General features: G+C 40.1%; 3 protein-coding genes across 8 annotated transcripts in view; 1 reads left to right on the top strand and 2 right to left on the bottom strand.

The window, feature by feature from the left end:
• The window catches only part of LOC116977834 (fizzy-related protein homolog), a 41,565-nt gene extending 40,157 nt beyond the window's left edge, over positions 1 to 1,408 (top strand). For all 4 annotated transcript variants that reach the window (XM_033028641.1, XM_033028638.1, XM_033028640.1 and 1 more), the window contains one exon: positions 763 to 1,408. In XM_033028641.1, coding sequence (XP_032884532.1) covers positions 763 to 804 — 42 coding nt within the window. In that variant the 3' untranslated portion in view covers positions 805 to 1,408. The remainder of the gene's footprint in view (positions 1 to 762) is intronic.
• Positions 1,409 to 4,149: 2,741 nt separating this feature from the next.
• Positions 4,150 to 16,885, bottom strand: part of LOC116977835 (AP-1 complex subunit mu-1-like) — a 29,945-nt gene continuing 17,209 nt past the window's right edge. For 2 of the 3 annotated variants that reach the window (XM_033028642.1, XM_033028644.1), the window contains 5 exons: positions 16,248 to 16,319; positions 14,729 to 14,887; positions 8,036 to 8,161; positions 5,702 to 5,777; positions 4,150 to 4,517 (listed from right to left, as the gene is read on the bottom strand). In XM_033028642.1, coding sequence (XP_032884533.1) covers positions 4,498 to 4,517; positions 5,702 to 5,777; positions 8,036 to 8,161; positions 14,729 to 14,887; positions 16,248 to 16,319 — 453 coding nt within the window. In that variant the 3' untranslated portion in view covers positions 4,150 to 4,497. The remainder of the gene's footprint in view (positions 4,518 to 5,701; positions 5,778 to 8,035; positions 8,162 to 14,728; positions 14,888 to 16,247; positions 16,320 to 16,885) is intronic. The other variant, XM_033028643.1, reaches the window with a different exon arrangement.
• LOC116977836 (protein transport protein Sec61 subunit gamma-like) lies at positions 9,972 to 10,310 on the bottom strand. Its single transcript, XM_033028645.1, is given in 2 exon segments — positions 9,972 to 10,241; positions 10,243 to 10,310. Coding segments are annotated over 2 exon segments (198 nt in total). The 5' UTR covers positions 10,278 to 10,310; the 3' UTR covers positions 9,972 to 10,078.

Genomic DNA, 16,885 nt, shown 5'->3' with positions numbered 1-16,885 from the left:
GCATCCTGCGATATGCAAAGATAGCCTTGCCTTCCTTTATTCACTAGCTATGGCCACTTAATATTCTCTCCTTCCACTTTCCATACTAAGAGCAAAACATAGGCAGTGCAAGGACTCCATCTACTCAGCCCAGCCCCATTCATTTGCCCCCTCATTCTTCCTGAAGGATTTACTTCCTCCCCCTCTGTCACTACATTCCCACTAAACTGTTGACTGCTTTGCTACCACCATTTGAGCTGACAGCATAAATCATTTTCTTACAATTTCAGAATTACTTTCAACACTTCCTGGGCCTCTCCAACCTGGGCTTAAGTTGATGATATCCCCTCATGTGCTGCCCTTTACAACTCCACAACAACTCCACACCATACAACCACTACTCCCTTAACCGGTGATCATGCTTTTGGAATTCTATACTCTTAAATAGTAGAATTTCCTCAAATTTCCCCCTTAGTTTCGTCCATTAAACCCATTGCTTGGACTAATTATTCCCAAGGAAATTTCCATTGCTCCAAACCAATAATTTATTCTTCTTTGAATTGAATATTTTTCATGCTAACAATGCAAGTTTTTGGGAGCAAATTAAAGTTAACAGTTTAATATTTGTGCTGTTAGATTTTTTTTAATAGTTAAAAGGCAGCAATTCAAATAAGCTAAACGGTCTATGATTATGTCTTCCTAATGTGTTAAATCTGGTAACTTTTTGCATACATAAATGGGGCTTCCTGCTAGCACTGTTAATTGTTTAATTTCTTTTTTTAGGAATCAAAATCTGTTCTTAACCTTTTTACAAGGATACGATAAAACTGTCCCAAAGAACACTGCTAAAGCGGATTCCGTCATTCCCAAACATAAGCAGCAGTAAAGTTCATCAGAGCTAACATAACCCCCTCTTCACTGTTTTTGTTCAAGTGGTCAACGCTCTTTCATTTGATGAGATTGAGGCTGATTGGACAGGAGAAAGTTGGGACATTAATAACTCAACTCAACACAGGTGGATGAAAAAAAAACCAAAATTAGTTTTGTGTTAAGGGAGAGAGTTCACTTTATATGTATCTATTTGTACAATGTGTACAGAAACTATTTATTGGACTAAGGCTGACATTTTGCTCTGTTAACGCTTGCATGGAAGTGGGAATGTGGGATTGGATCTAGAATTTCTTTGAATCTTTTGTATAGAAAAAAACATGAAGAGACTTATTTGTATTGTCTTTAAAAATTGAAAAGGAAGACAACTGGTTTTTATTATAAATTAACCATGCCCATTCCATGTGATCATTTAACAGTATTTGCTTCTGGAGCTAAGAAATTTCATCTTATGTAATTTACATTGCACTTATGAATCTTGTTCAGTTGGAGTAAAGTCATTACAAATGGGATCCATAATTAAAAAATATTTAACATGCAAGTTTAAATTGTATTTATAAACTACCTTCTAATGATTCTTAAGTGAGGAGAACCAGTAGTTTGCTATCTGCCTTATCATTTTAAGAGTAGCCACTGTAAATGTCCTCCTAGCATCATCTCTCTAGATAGCTTCAACTGAACCTTCATCAGGAACTATTGTATTTCACTTTTGGGATCTAGATCTGAAGTTGCAACATTTTACATATTTGGCCTAACTTGTAAAAACATCTACCATAATAGTGCACATACTTTTTTTTTGTCTGTTGGACCAAATTGGCTAAACATTCATAATTATTAAAACATGGCTTTTGAAGGGAACAGCTTTGACCTGTAGCTCCTTTCAACTTACCAAATGCACACAAGAGCTTGAACCTTGGACAACAGCTGTAAACAAAGGTTCTTCACAAGCCTTCTCCTGGCATAAAATATTGCTTTCTGGCAATAAAGGGTTAAGCTAATTTCCTCCTGAAAAAAATGGACCATTGCTTGGTAGCTACCTGTTAGCAGTATCCTTTGGTCAAATTTGCCATTGCCTTTAATGTACCACCATTGCCTTTGTTGATTGAGAGGAAAATAGTACGTAAAGAGCAAGGCCTCAAACCTAGCTTGTGTGGCTACAGGGCAAGAGTGATCCTTGTACCCCTATATACCACTGACAGTTGGGCTACCTACATACAGCAGGCACCCTGCAGCATCAGAAAGATACCACTAATGCCATATCTGCATGATCCTCCAAATTCACTGGAAAGATAAAACCCAGGACCAGGTCCCCTCCTACATCAATAACCTCTGCATTAGGTTCCATGATGCATGCACTCAGTTGGCAGCTTCAGGGCAGTTCACATTGTTGATATCACCATATACCTGACACGCATTTCATTCATGGATGAAAATAATTAGATGAACAGAGAGAATTCAATATGTTCAGAGCATCCTTAGAAATAAAAAAACATGTTTCTTCCTGGCCCATGATCATTCAAGAGGAGCAATTGTATTGAGAACCTCAAGTCCATGCACCAGGCTCACGCGGAAGCCCAGTGTAAACAGCGAAAGGAGTGCCTCACCTCACAAACTCCCCCCTCCCATCCACCATCAATGGAAGAGAGCATGGTTCCCATCAGTCACCTTAGGCTCCACAGAACTAGAGTTGAAACAAGTTGTCCTCACTTCTGGGTGCCAGCCAAAGGTGATGAGCAGAAAACAGTGGGAAATGGTTCCACTTGGAGCCGAAGGTTGCATTTTCAAACTGTAGGTGGTATAGGATAGGAAAAAAAGTTTAAAGAAAAGTATTTACTTAGGAGTGTACGAGTTTCAACTCATCACAGATTCTTAAACCCCTCAGCATTGTTTCCGCTTTGTTTCGCAGAAGACCTTATTCCACTGTTCAAAAAGCATAACAGTTTGGAGAAAATTTAAAGATTACCACTGGGGTCTTGGGCTACAGGAGGTCTTGCTATTTACAAACATCTACAGCAGAGAGACTATCCAGCACCCCACCTTACCCCCTGATTATTTTGTTCCATTTAATCCCCTCCCATACTAATTAATTTCCATTTGATATCTTTACTTCACCCTTGTGCATGACTATTGTCCCTGCTATTGTTAGAATAGGAGCAAGATAGTCCACCTGGCCCCTAGAGCCTGCTCTGCCATTTACAATGTTCAAGGCTGATCTACCCCAAAGCTCAGCCATTCTGCACCAATTCCTTGATCTTTTGAAAATGTATCTACCCATTTGAATCTGTCCAATGATCTAGCCTCAAATCCTCTAGTGTAGAGAATTTTGGATCAAATGCGCCACATCTTTGTGCTGACTTTCCCCTTCCTCCTGGAGTTCAAACACAGTGTTTCTCAGTGCCTCAATGGTGGTAAAGATTAGAAAACAATATGTCCTTTTTGGCTACAACCAGTTTTCTTCCAATAATAACTGTCTGATGATTGTAAATGTGACCATCAAGGATTAACTGCAGGTTTAGTTTTCCTGGCCAGTGTACCTGAAACTTGCATGTGTTAGAATAGAAGGGAGCATAAAATCTGCCAAACAGCAGCTGTAGACTGGATGCAAAAGAGCAGCAACTACAGTAGGAGGAAACTTAAACTTCCCCCATCCCAAAATTCAAGAGGGAGATTGCAAGTTTTGCATTCTGTGACAGGAATACATGAATTGAACACCAGGTAGATATGGTAGTTGCTCCCCATAACAAAAGCTTAAAACTTACCTGATTATGATCAGGCCAGATAGTATGTGCAATTGAATTTGTTTACCAGATGTGGAACTGGGAATTGCACTCCCATGCATCAGTCCTGTGGATGATCCAATTTTCCCACCAACTGTGCCATCCCATAAATTCTTATAGTTTCAGCACATTACTTTCACAATGATCTGTGAACTGTTTTGTGTGTATATTTTGAAGGTAGTGCAGTTTTGCCAACAAATTTGTACTAAATTGCACTCTCTTTCTGAGCTGCACCTTTTAATTACACATTGCTGTTACAAATATACCCCATCCCCAACTTCACTTAAGATGATAAGCCACTACCTTACATCGCTACAGCAAGATCCAAACAAGGTCTACTGCAAAAAAAAGTGCCCTTGCTGCTTCTCCCACTGTTGCCTTTTTAATATTCCCAGAAAACATAAAGCACAATTCAGAACACCACAATTATTAATGGGAGAATTGGAAGCAACAAAGTGCCAAGCCAGCTAGCATTATATATTTTAAAAAGTCAGTTAGTGATGGGTCTTCGTATGCATATATGTTTAATGAATGAGTATTTTCACACTGACAAAGTAATGGTATCTGAGGCTGTATTCACAACCTGATGGCATAAAAGACAGATGTAACGTCAGAACTAGTTACAGTAGTGGTTAATAACTTTTCTGCACAATATACAAAAGAAAAGTAAAATAAACAGATATCCAAGTTAAAATTTGAACTTTTTTTTAAATACCCTTACTGATCCTAACTTTATCCCAAAATGAATCATGTACCAAGGTTTTTAGTTTCAGTTTCAGAGAACAGTAAACTTCTTTTGAATGACGTCCATACTTGGAATCCTCCTGGTCTTCTATATAAACTTGACAATACTTTAAATGCGAATTTGAAAATCTAGGGAGAAATTACAGATTTGTTATTATATAGTTCTACTTATGTAGCCGTGGTCATCCCAAAGTATGCTACAAGCGATGTTAATCATGCCCCATGTGGAATAAGGCAGTCAAGTGAACCGATAGGTTCGTCCTTCCAAAATTGTCTGGAGATATTCACACTTAAAGGGCCAGTCCCACTTAGGCGACTCTTTAGGCGACTGCTAGGGACTAGTTTTAATGGAATTCACCTACAACACCTGGCGACAACATACGTCAACCTACAACATCAAAAATTGTCACCACTGTTGCCGAACATTTTTCAACGTGTTGAAAATTTTGCGGCAGTCCCCTGTAGTCGCCGAAGTGGGACAGGCCCATAACCATCAGCATTAAACCAGATAAATGCCAGTGATTCCAAACGTGTCTCTCCTCAGGTTCTGAAGTTGGGTTTGTGGATTTATTTCTATCTTTCAAACAATTCACAGAAATAAAAAAATTACAGTGACAGCCTGCATAAATATCTGGCCAATACCACTTCCAAAAGACGTGGTCTACGTTTTTGGAACTATTACAAGCATAAGGTGCAATAGTAATTTTAAAAATAAATAAATAAATAAATAAATAAAAGGTGCCAGGATCTGGCAACGGGGGGTAAAAAACCCCAACAAAAACAGACTTGGTTGGTAGTCCCCTTTCTGCGGAGTTTAATGTTATAATAGAGCGATTGTTTCTCCTTTCTTTTTCCTTCTTTTCTAGGGTCTACTTTCTTTCTTACTTCCTTCTCTAACTTCTTTTCTAAGGGGGTTTCTTTTCTCAACACTCTCCTTCATGACTCTTGCGCACTTTCCTTACTTCCTTTACTTCTATCCCCTTTTTTTTAAAGCTCAAAAAATGAAGCGGTACAAAAAATGTATTAAGACATATGTGTTGTGTATTATTGTAACTTACCGTACTTATAATAAAAAAAAAATTAAAAAAAATATCTGGCCAATTAGATAAGATTGTAAATTAGGATCACTTGCATTAGGTTAGATCGTAAGGCAGGTTAACTCAATTTATGTTGAAATTTTTAGTTTGGTACCCCTCAGTAGCACAATTAAATTGGCAGATCCCCACATGCATCAGTATTTCATGTTGTGCATCACTGAACACCAGAAAATATGTGTTATGAAATCATGCTTTACATTTTTCAATAAAAATTACCTCCACTTTGTGTTAAGCTTCGAACCCAGGAAATCGCTTCATAGGTCCCTTTTTCAACTATTCGCACGTATTTGATCTATAAGAATTAAATTACAATATTGAGATGTTTGTGGTGTAATTTGTAATATTTCACTGAAGAAAATTATATTTGTATTGGACGGTGGTTGTAGAGAAAAATCATGTATGTGGCTGCCTAGAATTTGTTATAATGCATCCAATATGAAACATGATGAATTTATTAATGGTACTTAACCCATAGGACTTCTTTATTTTCTTAGATCAACAATTATTTAGGACTTGTTGAAGGAAATTGCTAGTTTGTGAAAATATTTATTCTAACAGGGCAAGATTAACTCAGTTTATTTCACGCAGGAGGTTACTGCATGGGGATGTGGTATTACATCCCCATGATTATCAAGAGAGAATTAAAACAAGAGAACAGGTGGGTGGAGATGACAAATATGCAAAAGCAATAGGGAAAGAGAATGATTAATAATTTCATTTTATCTGTCATTTGGATTCTGACAAAAACTGGGTAGGGTGGTAAGGAAGGCATATGGCATATTTGTCTCTATCAATTGGCATTGAGTATGGACATTGGAAAGTCATGTTGCAGCTGTATAAAACTTTGGTAAAGTAAAGCCACATCAGGAGTATTGAGTGCAGTTCTGGTCACCTCATTACAGGAAGGATGTGGAGACCGTTGGGAAGCTGCAGAAGAGGTTCAACCAGGATGTTGCCTGGATTAAGGAGGATTAACTATAATGTGGACAAAAATGATTGGTTTCTCTGGAACATGAGGGGTAACGATAGATATATCAAATTTTGAGAGGATTAGATAAAGCAGATAACCAAACTCTTTTCCTCAGGGTGCCAATGTCGTAGAGGGCATAGATAATCTGAAAAGAGAATGGTTTAAGGAAATGAGCGAGACAAGTTTTTAAAAACAGAGTGTAGGTGCTCTGAAACACACTGCCAGGGAAGGTGGTGGAGGCAGCAATTATAGCAAAATGTAAGGTATTTAGACAGGCATGGGATGGAGGTAGAGAGATGACATACAAACAAAGGAATTAGTTTAAATTGGCATCAAGGTCGACACAGACATTATGGAGCAATGGGCCTGTTTATGTGCTGTTTTGAATTGATTTGGGATTTATCACTGTCTATATTCTCTATTTAAAATGCAGACAGTCTGAATTTTAAACTCGAGGTTTCTTATTATTAGATCAGAATTTCAAAACCAAAGATTTGTTCACGTCACTTGAAATAATTGGTTTTGAAATGGAGAAACATTGCATTTTAGTTGTTGTTAATCACTCATTCTCAATATCACACCTATGGTATTGTGATGTGTACAGAGATGGCAGATTAGACCAATCTGGGCTGAAATGTTCCTTCCACACAGGTGGCAGTAGTGCAGGGATGCTGTAACATACATAGTTCCCGACTTTTGAGATTCTCTTTTCCTGTTCACTTCCTCCATTCTGGCTTCCTCGAGTACCATTTTCTGGTACGGCAAAAAAGGATGATCCAATGGGTGGCACAGTGGAGCAGAGGTAGAGCTGCTGCCTCAGCACCAGAAACCCCGGGTTCAAGCCTGACTACAGGTGCTGTGTGTGTGGAATTTGCACGTTCTCCCTGTGACAGCGTGGGTTTCCTCAGAAAATGTTTCTCCCACATTCAAAAGATGAGAAGGTTTGTAGGTTAATTGACTTCTTTAAAGTGTCTCTCGTGTGTAGGATATAGAACTAGTGTATGGGCGATTGATGGCCAGCATGGACTTGGTGGGCCAAAGGCCTTGTTTGTGCACTGTATATCTAAACAATGCTTGTAGTTCCCAGTGGTGCGTGTTAATGTTGGCAGTCTACAGGGATGTTTTAAGACAGAGAGTCTTTGAATCTCTTTATCTGACCACCATGTGATCATTTGCCCTAGTTAAAAAGAGCACTGTCATAGTTCTGAGGTTGATTCCATCTATACCAGAATAGGTGCCAGCAAGATATCACATAATATGACATAAGACATATGTATGTGAGAATATGGTCTTTCATTACATGCATAAAGACTATTCAATTTAACTGCAAGAATTAAGCTAACTCTTCCATGTCTAGCGGTATTATTCATCAGTACAATGTTATTAATTTTTGGAAATGGGAAATATGGCATAAAAATATTAATTTAATTTGTCGTCTATCTGATATTGTATGGATAAGCTGGCAAATTGGACGCGCTTAGATGGGGTATCTTGGTCAGCATGGATGAATTGGGCGAAAGGTCTGTTTCCATGCAGTACGACTCTAAATGTACTATTTAGTAAGGAAGAATGAACTGTACCTGCAAACCTGATGCTGCAAGGTACTGGATTTTGAACTTCACTTTGATAGGAGGTTTTGCTTCGGGTTCCTCTGCCTCTACACTTGGTAGTCCCAGATGAGCCTTCATTGCAAATTCTTTCCCTCCCTTAAACAATGACAATGCATCATCAGCCATATCGTGTTCTGGAAAAAGTTTTCATTAAAGACAACTCCTAATTGTTAGATGGCTATTCCCCATAATTATTTATTATATCATTGTTATTTCACCACAGCAATGAAACTGTTTGTGTTCAAGTTACTGAAGGGAGATATTGGTCTCTAGTGGAATCATCAACTTGTAAGATCTTTGTATCCACTACTTGATTTTTGGTTTGAAATTACCACAAAATCTAATGCATACCCTTTTTAAAAAAATCCTCAGTATGAATTATACAGAGGCCGAAGAATATGTTTCTGTAACAGACACAAAAATGCTGGAGTAACTCAGCGGGTCAGGCAGCATCTCTGGAGAATAAGGCTAGGTGACCCATTGCAGTACACGGAAATCTAGGACAGACCTCAGTGTGTTTAGCTCATCTATATCTTCATCTTATTAAAAGTCTTGTCTTGTTTGTCTGACTGTGACATCAAGGAACTGTGCCAAACAGTACACAATAGTGCAAAATGTTTGCAGAATCAGCTTTTTTCCTGTGGTCGTTAGTATCAAGGCTCTTCACATTTGATGTTATATCTCAAGTTATTGATATTTAAAGTTTTTTAAAAAGCCATCTTGGGGCAGAATAACTGAATGAGAGAGATTTTTCTAGCAGCTTCCAGTGATGATGTCACAATGGCATCTCACAGTCGTCCAATCACAATGGGATCGCATTTACACACGCTGCCCTGAAGTTTCCGAAAACCAAAAAAAAATCACAATGCGATCTCTGCTGCCAATACAGAAGCAATAAGAGTTGACGAAGTGGGGGATGGGAGGAGAAGAAATGGTATTTAAACATTGTCTATAGTGGGGGAGTGTGAAAGAGGAGAGGTGAGGGAGGGAGGTGACAGAGACAATGGGATCAGCAGCTTCAAGGGGAGTGAGATTTTACCCCCCCCCCCCCCCCACTCCCACCATGACATGGGAAGGATTCATTGCCTCCAGGGAGCGCCGACACACACCCAAAAGTCGAGTCCATTCATTGGTTCCGGGAAGCACCGACAGCCCCCCCCCCCCCCCCCCCCCACGTGGGAAGGATTGATTGGCTCAAAGGAACGCCGACCCAAAAATCGAGTCCATTCATTAGCTCCAGGAAGCGCCCACTCCCCCCCCCCCCCCCCCCCACGTGGGAAGGATTGATTGTGTGGGGGAATGTGTGAGTGGTGGAATATTGCTTTGGGGAACGGGTTGCGTTGGCGGACCAGACCTCCCGTGGGCGCTATGGGTGAGTGGTGGAATATTGCATTGGGGGAACGGGTTGCATTCGGGGACAAGGCCTCCCGTGTGACAGGGACCCAATGGGTCCCACTTGGTCTAGTATATCTATTTCTATCTTCTATATCTATCTATACTATTACTAAAACTCTCATCTTGTCCTCTTCCGGTTTGCGTTGTGGGACGACCAGACCTCCCGTGTGTCGGAGCCAACGGGTCACACTGTCTTTTTTAATATAATATATATATATATTACTAAAAACTCTATCTTCCTATCTAAAACAGTACATCTTCTTTTCGTGTCTTTGAAGCTGGTTGGCTATATGACAGTTTCCCATTCCTTTACACAGTCCTTTGTGTTTTTATTGAACACTGCAAGATCCTTTGAGCTGCACTGGTTGGGTAGTAGGGGGCAGACAAGGCAGTGCTGCATTGTATGGTCCTCTTCTCCACATTCACAGGTGGTTTGGCCAGTTTCATAGCCCCATCTGGCCATGGCAGCTTTTGATCGCCCTGTTTTTTTTTTGTGTTTTTTTTTTTTTTCTTCATTGTACAAATCAAAACAAGTTTTATTGACTGAAGCACAAAATATAAAGTGTTCCTTGCTGTCCTCCCATCTTCGTTTTCTATCTCAACACCATCGAGTCAGTTCTAACCACCAACAATAATGTTATTAATTGGGATGTGGATGAGCTTCACAAAGAATCCAATGAATCCCATGATGGCAAATCCAATAGCCGTTGCCATAGCAATCTTCTGAAATTCTTTCCTGTCTGGCTTTGTACATCTTTTCACAAGTCTGATCGAATCTTTCGCGACTGGGCTCCACAAATTGCATTACTTGATCCATTGTGTCCTCTCTGCGTCTCTCTTCTCTCCATTCGCCCTGTTCCTGTTCTCAGGCGGTTGAGCGTCTTCCACTGGACCCATGGTGCTTCTGAGCCCGGAGGGAGGGCTTCAGAAGGAGGGAAACCTATGTCAGTAGGAGGGGGGTCGTCCTCAAGCCTTTTTGTCCATAGTTACATGATAGCTGTAAACCTTTTGCACCACCTTACCATTGTCCTGTGGTCTTTTGTGTCAAGTTTCATTCAGATTGATGGTATATTTCACAAGTTATTGACATTTAAAAATGTACAAAAGGATTTCTTAAATTCTGAACCAGCTATGTCATAATGACCTAGCTACAATGTTGCTGTTCCAGGACATTGAGTCCTTGACAGCAAATGTCCTTCAGGAAAAGAATCTGCCAGCACATATGTGTTTGGAAAGCCACAGCAAAGTTTAATGGCCTTGTCGGTGGCACCTACATCACATCAAAGAATAAAAAGGTGTTAGTGCAATTGCATTTTTTTTAAAGTTTAAAATGAGGGAGGGTGAAAAAATGAACCGACCTGCACAGTTGGGGGCCATGCGTGAGTGGTGGAATATTGCATTGGGGAACTGGTTGCCTTTGGGAATCGGGTGAGTGGTGGAATTTTGCGTTGGGGAACCAGGCCTCCCGTGGGGCCTATGGGTGAATGGTCAATATATTGCATTAAAAATGAGCCGACCTGCACACTTGGGGGCTATGGTTGATTTGTGGAATATTGTATTGGGAGAACGGGTTGCGTTGACAACCACTTTGACAAAAATGTCTTCCACCTGCACTGGCAGTTAGCAGCTTATGATGTCACAATGGGATCTCATTTACATAAAATGCCCATCAGCTGTGTTCGACCATACTATGACATCACAATGGGATCTCATTCACATAATAAACAGCAGCATTCCACCATTACATGACATTGGGATCTCATTTACATTTTTGGAAACATAGAAAATAGGTGCAGGAGTAGGCCATTCGGCCCTTCGAGCCTGCACCGCCATTCAATATGATCAGGGCTGATCATCCAACTCAGTATCCTGTACCTGCCTTCTCTCCATACCCCCTGATCCCTTTAGCCACAAGGGCCACATCTAACTCCCTCTTAAATATAGCCAATGAACTGGCCTCAACTACCTTCTGTGGCAAAGATTCACCACTCTGTGTAAAAAATGATTTTCTCATCTCGGTCCTAATAGACTTCCCTCTTATCCTTAAACTGTGACCCCTTGTTCTGGACTTCCCCAACATCGGGAATAATCTTCCTGCATCTAGCCTGTCCAACCCCTTAAGAATTTTGTAAGTTTCTATAAGATCCCCCCTCAGTCTTCTAAATTCTAGCGAGTACAAGCCGAGTCTATCCAGTCTTTCTTCATATGCAAGTCCTGCCATTCCAGGAATCAGTCTGGTGAACCTTCTCTGTACTCCCTCTATGGCAAGAATGTCTTTCCTCAGATTAGGAGACCAAAACGGTACGCAATACTCCAGGTGTGGTCTCACCAAGACCCTGTACAACTGCAGTAGAACCTCCCTGCTAAAAACTTTAAAAAAACACAGCAGCTTCCACCTCACAAAGATGTCGTGGAGTGGGGGAGAGGAGAAGGAGAGGGGGAAGAAGAGGGAGGGTGAAGGGGAGAGAGTTGAAGTGCTGGGGATGAGGGGGAATGGGGGAGGATAGGGGTAGGAAGTGGGATGGCGAGGCGCACTTGGGGAGGGTTGCTGTGTCTTGTGTCATAACGGGGATCACTGGCGTCACAATGGGAACCCATCAGACCTGTGCAGTTGAGGGCTATGGGCGAGTGATGGAATATTGCGTCGGGGACAAGCCTCCGTGTGACAGGGTCCCACGTGGTCTAGTATATATAATATATTACATCATATAGTTTGTTATTATGTCTGTGATTCTGTGAATGTGATCCTGAAATTACACCAAAGTGGTACGATTGCGTTACAATTTCTGGGCCACCTTACTCACCATTGTCCTGTGGTGTGTTGTCTCAAGTTTTGTTCAGATGGATGGCATATTTTACACATTTTAAACTTTACAAAAAACACTTTGACAAAAATCTCTTCAATCTGCACTGGGCCATTAGCAGCTTACGACATCACAATGGGCTCTCATTTAAATAAACTGCCCTTCAGCAGTTTTCCACCCCAGGATGACATCACAATGGGATCTCATTTACATTTAAAAAAATTGTTTTAAAAAACACAGCAGCTTCCACCTCACAATGAGTCAAGGGGGGTAGGGAGGGAAGAGGGGTTATGGAGGGAGTAACTGAGGGGAGGGAAAGGGAGAGGTCAGGGATGGGGGATGGGGAGGGAGTGCTGGGGGATGAGAGGGAATGGAGGAGGATAGAGGTAGGAAGAGGGATGGTGAGGTAATGGAAATATTAAACGCAAAGTTATTAACTTTAACTTAAGCCGAGCATGCACAGTTGGCTATGGATCAGTGGTGGAATATTGCGTTGGGGGACCAGACCTCCCATGTGACAGGGACCCGATGGGTCCCACTTGGTCTAGTTTTAATTAAAGTCCATGATATTCATAGACATGGACAAGGTTGTTCAGTTTACTCATTGAACCAAAGCTAATTTTATGAAAAGTTATGATTTCCATGGTTTCAAATAAGCTGCATTCCGTTTTCACATTATGAATAACTTTTGGGGGATGACCTCTTTAAAACAGCTAATTTTAGATTTGTTAGCTGAAGAATAACAATTATAAAACAAAATTAACACACAAAATACCCGAAATGAGCGAACAAGACCACTATAAAATGTCACATCATGTAAATGGTTTGGTTCATAGAGAGGTTTTAAGAAACATCTTAAAGTAGAAGTGAAGAATGAGGCAGAGGCTTATGGAGAGAACTACAGAACACTGAACCAAGGCAGCCAACGCATGGCTCCCAGTGATTCAAATCATCGAAAAAAACAAGGTGTCAGAATCAGGAGTGCTAAGATCTCAATGGCTTTAGGGCTGACAAAGGATAAAGAGTAAGTGTGACCACAGCTGAATTTGAAACATTGATCAGGATGTTAAATTGAAATCATAATTTAATGGGATCCAGCTTAGTCCTGCAAAGCGCATGGGTGGTGAGTTACAAGTGTTGGCACAAAGGACAATTGTAATGTTTTGGATGTACGCAGTATTAGGTGAAAGAAAGGAGTTTTGGATTATCAAGTCTGAATGTAACAGGGGCATGAATGAGCGTTCCAGATAGATCAGCTCGACAGTGTTAAACATCAGTGATGTTATGAAGTTGGATGTAGAAAGGTTAAGTGATCTCATGGATACGTTTCCGCAAATTCATAATAAGTTAAAAAATAACACCAAGATTGTGGAATGGACGATCACAAGGCTCAGCTTCAATAAGTGGCCTGGAAGAAGGATGGAAATGCTGAATAGGGAACAAGGTTTGAGGTAGGAACCAGAGAAAACGGTTTCAAACTTCCACATATTTCATCTTGCATATTAAATTCTCAAACTAGCTTTAATGATAGAAAAGATGCACAGCAGTTGACAGGATGCAGGTTTGCTCCATCCCCCCTCCACCGATACCTGGCTTCCAGTTTAGAATACAATGATATGGGGTGGCCCATTATTTGTAGGGAAGGTAACATTGTCAGGGTGATTTTGGGAACTGCTAATAGCTCAAAATGCCAGGCATTAATGTGAATCTGACCACCATCTGTTTTACAGTATGTCCAGAGTACTATAGAAAAGAGAAGAGCTGTGCCAATAGAAAACAGTATCGGGGATCAGTTGCTGAAGGAAGTACACCAAGCAGCTAATCAATGGTATCTGTAGTTTCAGTTTTATTGATTTTTGCAACAGGTGGAGCAGTGAATGAATTCTAATCCACATTATTGATGGCTGTAGAAACGGTTAGGCTTATATCAATAATTACACTCAGAAGAAAATAGGTTTCATTTTAAAAATGATTTTAAAAATGTTTTTCCTTTTGAATTAGCAATGGCAGTCATGAAAACCAATAATTTATGGTGCAATTTAATATTGAATTATTACCATAGGCATGGTTTGTTCTAGCTGATATACTTCTTACAGATCAGAAGTTAGAAATATAACGATTTTCTCAATGCAAACTTCAGACCTAGTAGATTCCACAGCAAGAAGCGCAGTTAGAATACGAAAGCATAAAAAGGCATATTCATTTTATACTCATCTAAGAGATTTCTCATGTCGTTAATCGAGTGAGGTGTCAAAGTTAATAGCGTACAATCCAGATTCATTATTTCTGACAGAGCTAAGGTCTGAAGTGAACAAACAACTTTAATGTTGCCAATATTTGGAGAAATTCTAGCACAAATATAACAGAGTAAGATTTCCTGCTGTGATAAAATACATTTGTGGTATTCCAATTATTCCAGATTCCCATCTGAAATTAGATTGAAAAATATTTTACAGTAACTTACTTTAATTGAATTTATGGACCAGATGATAGCACTGTCTTCGGGCGCCCACACTACAGAACCTTTAACAACGCTGAATCTTGGCGATGAAGCATCACTCGGGACAGGGATAATAATGACGACATCTGTAGCTACAAGACGCTCCTTGAATTGTCCTTTAACCTGCAACATCACAGACAATGAACCAGAGAAAATCTTTTTCTATATTTTTTTTACAATTTGAAGGCTTATCAAACAATTCACTGCCCGAATGATGCTGACCACTTTAAACCTGCAGTCTGAACTAAATTATTTTTTGTAATTATTTGCAGTGTGGGGAGAGCAGAGGAGATTTACAAGGATGTTGCAAGGCTGAAAAACTTTAGCTGTGAGGAAAGATTGATGAAGCTGGCAATGTTTTCTTTGGAGCAGAGCAAAAGTGAGCTCTAATTGAGGTCTATAAAATTTTGAGTTACAAAAATAGGATTAGAGGGCAGATGAGAAGAAAAACAAATCACAGTAGGTGGTAGGGTCTGGAGGTTACTGTTGGAAAGAATGGCAGAGATACTGTAGGAACCATCAACACATACTGTATAAACAAAACTTGGATATGCATTTGACGAGCTGTAATTTGTATGGTTATAAACCAATTGCAGGAATATATGTTGAGCTAGGTAGCTCTCCATCAGCTAACATGGAAATAATGAAGCAAACAGCCTCCTGTGATGCAAGATTTTTGTGGTTCTAAAATTTAATAGTGCACAGTTGGTGCATAAAAATGCTTAGTGCACATAACAGCTGTCAATTTCTCAAGCTAGGGAAAAGAAAACATTACAAGATTATTTTTTTTGTACTTCATCTAATTACTCAATGAGGACACTATAAGTCGGGTGACAACGGCTTGCAATGCCTTGATACCGACTCTTTTCCGCGTTTGGAAAAGGGGAAATATAGAAACATTGAAACATAGAAAATAGGTGCAGGAGTAGGCCATTTGGCCCTTCGAGCCTGCACCGCCATTCAATATGATCATGTCTGATCATCCAACTCAGTATCCTGTACCTGCCTTCTATCCAAACCCCCTGATCCCTTTAGCCACAAGGCCAGAAAATATCTCCAAAATCGTGTATCAGAAGGATGGAACATAGAACTGTGCAGTACAGGAACAGGCTCTTCACTACGGGAAGTAAAACACTTGAAGGATCTGGAACTGCAAGTTTCCCACTGAAATGACCATATCGAGCTTCAAAGTCAAAGATTAAAGAACAATTTTGTTGACATTAGCTTTTACCTTGGCTGAGACATTGAAACAACATGCTTGACAATTCTTATGACCAGGGAATAATGCAAAGACATGCGAGGTTGGGGGGGTTAGGAAAAAGAGGGAACAAAACTGTTTTATAAGAATTATATGTTTGATGAGATTTCTTATAAGACAGGATCCTTTATATTATTCTGACATACTGAAAAAAAAGACCAACTAAAGCATCCAATCTATTTCATATACATCATCCTTGGCTTCCTACTCCACTCCATTCCTTACCTTTGTTAAGATCTCCAGTCTGCTGTGTGAGTATTTCTGTACAGTTGCTTCAACTATTATATAAGGTCTGACCTGAAAGACATGTACTCAAGGTAATCAATGCCACATCAATCATTTTACAACTCAATTTATAAGAAATCTATGCTCTATTTTGCTTGTTTCGTATATTAAAATCTAGAACATTATTTTCACGGCTTTCATGACTTCAAATCTAACTTTGCAACAAAAAAGCGAATCCTGCTATAATCCGTAAATTACTAAAAGACTAAGCTCTTCAAACAGTGTTCTATAATCAGAAATCTATCATTTTCAGTTTTATCTTCAGCTATCACCAGAAGATGACAGGCAACAGGTCATGGTGGCACAGTGGTGCAACTGGTAGAGCTGCTACCAAAGACCGGGATCGATCCAGACCTCAGCTGCAGTCTGTATGGAGTTTGCACGTTCTCCCCATGACCACATGGGTTTCCTCCGGGTGCGATGGTTTCCTCCCATATCCAACAGATGTGTGGGTTTGTAGGTTAATTGGCCTCTGTAATATTGCCCCTAGTGTGTAGGGAGTAGATGCCAAAATGGGATAACATAAGGTGATGGATAACTTTGGGTGATCGATGGTTGGCATGGTCTCAGTGGGTTGA

Source organism: Amblyraja radiata, chromosome 10 (assembly GCF_010909765.2).
Source record: "Amblyraja radiata isolate CabotCenter1 chromosome 10, sAmbRad1.1.pri, whole genome shotgun sequence".
Lineage (NCBI taxonomy): Eukaryota > Metazoa > Chordata > Chondrichthyes > Rajiformes > Rajidae > Amblyraja > Amblyraja radiata.
This window is presented reverse-complemented; position numbering and strand designations above follow the sequence as displayed.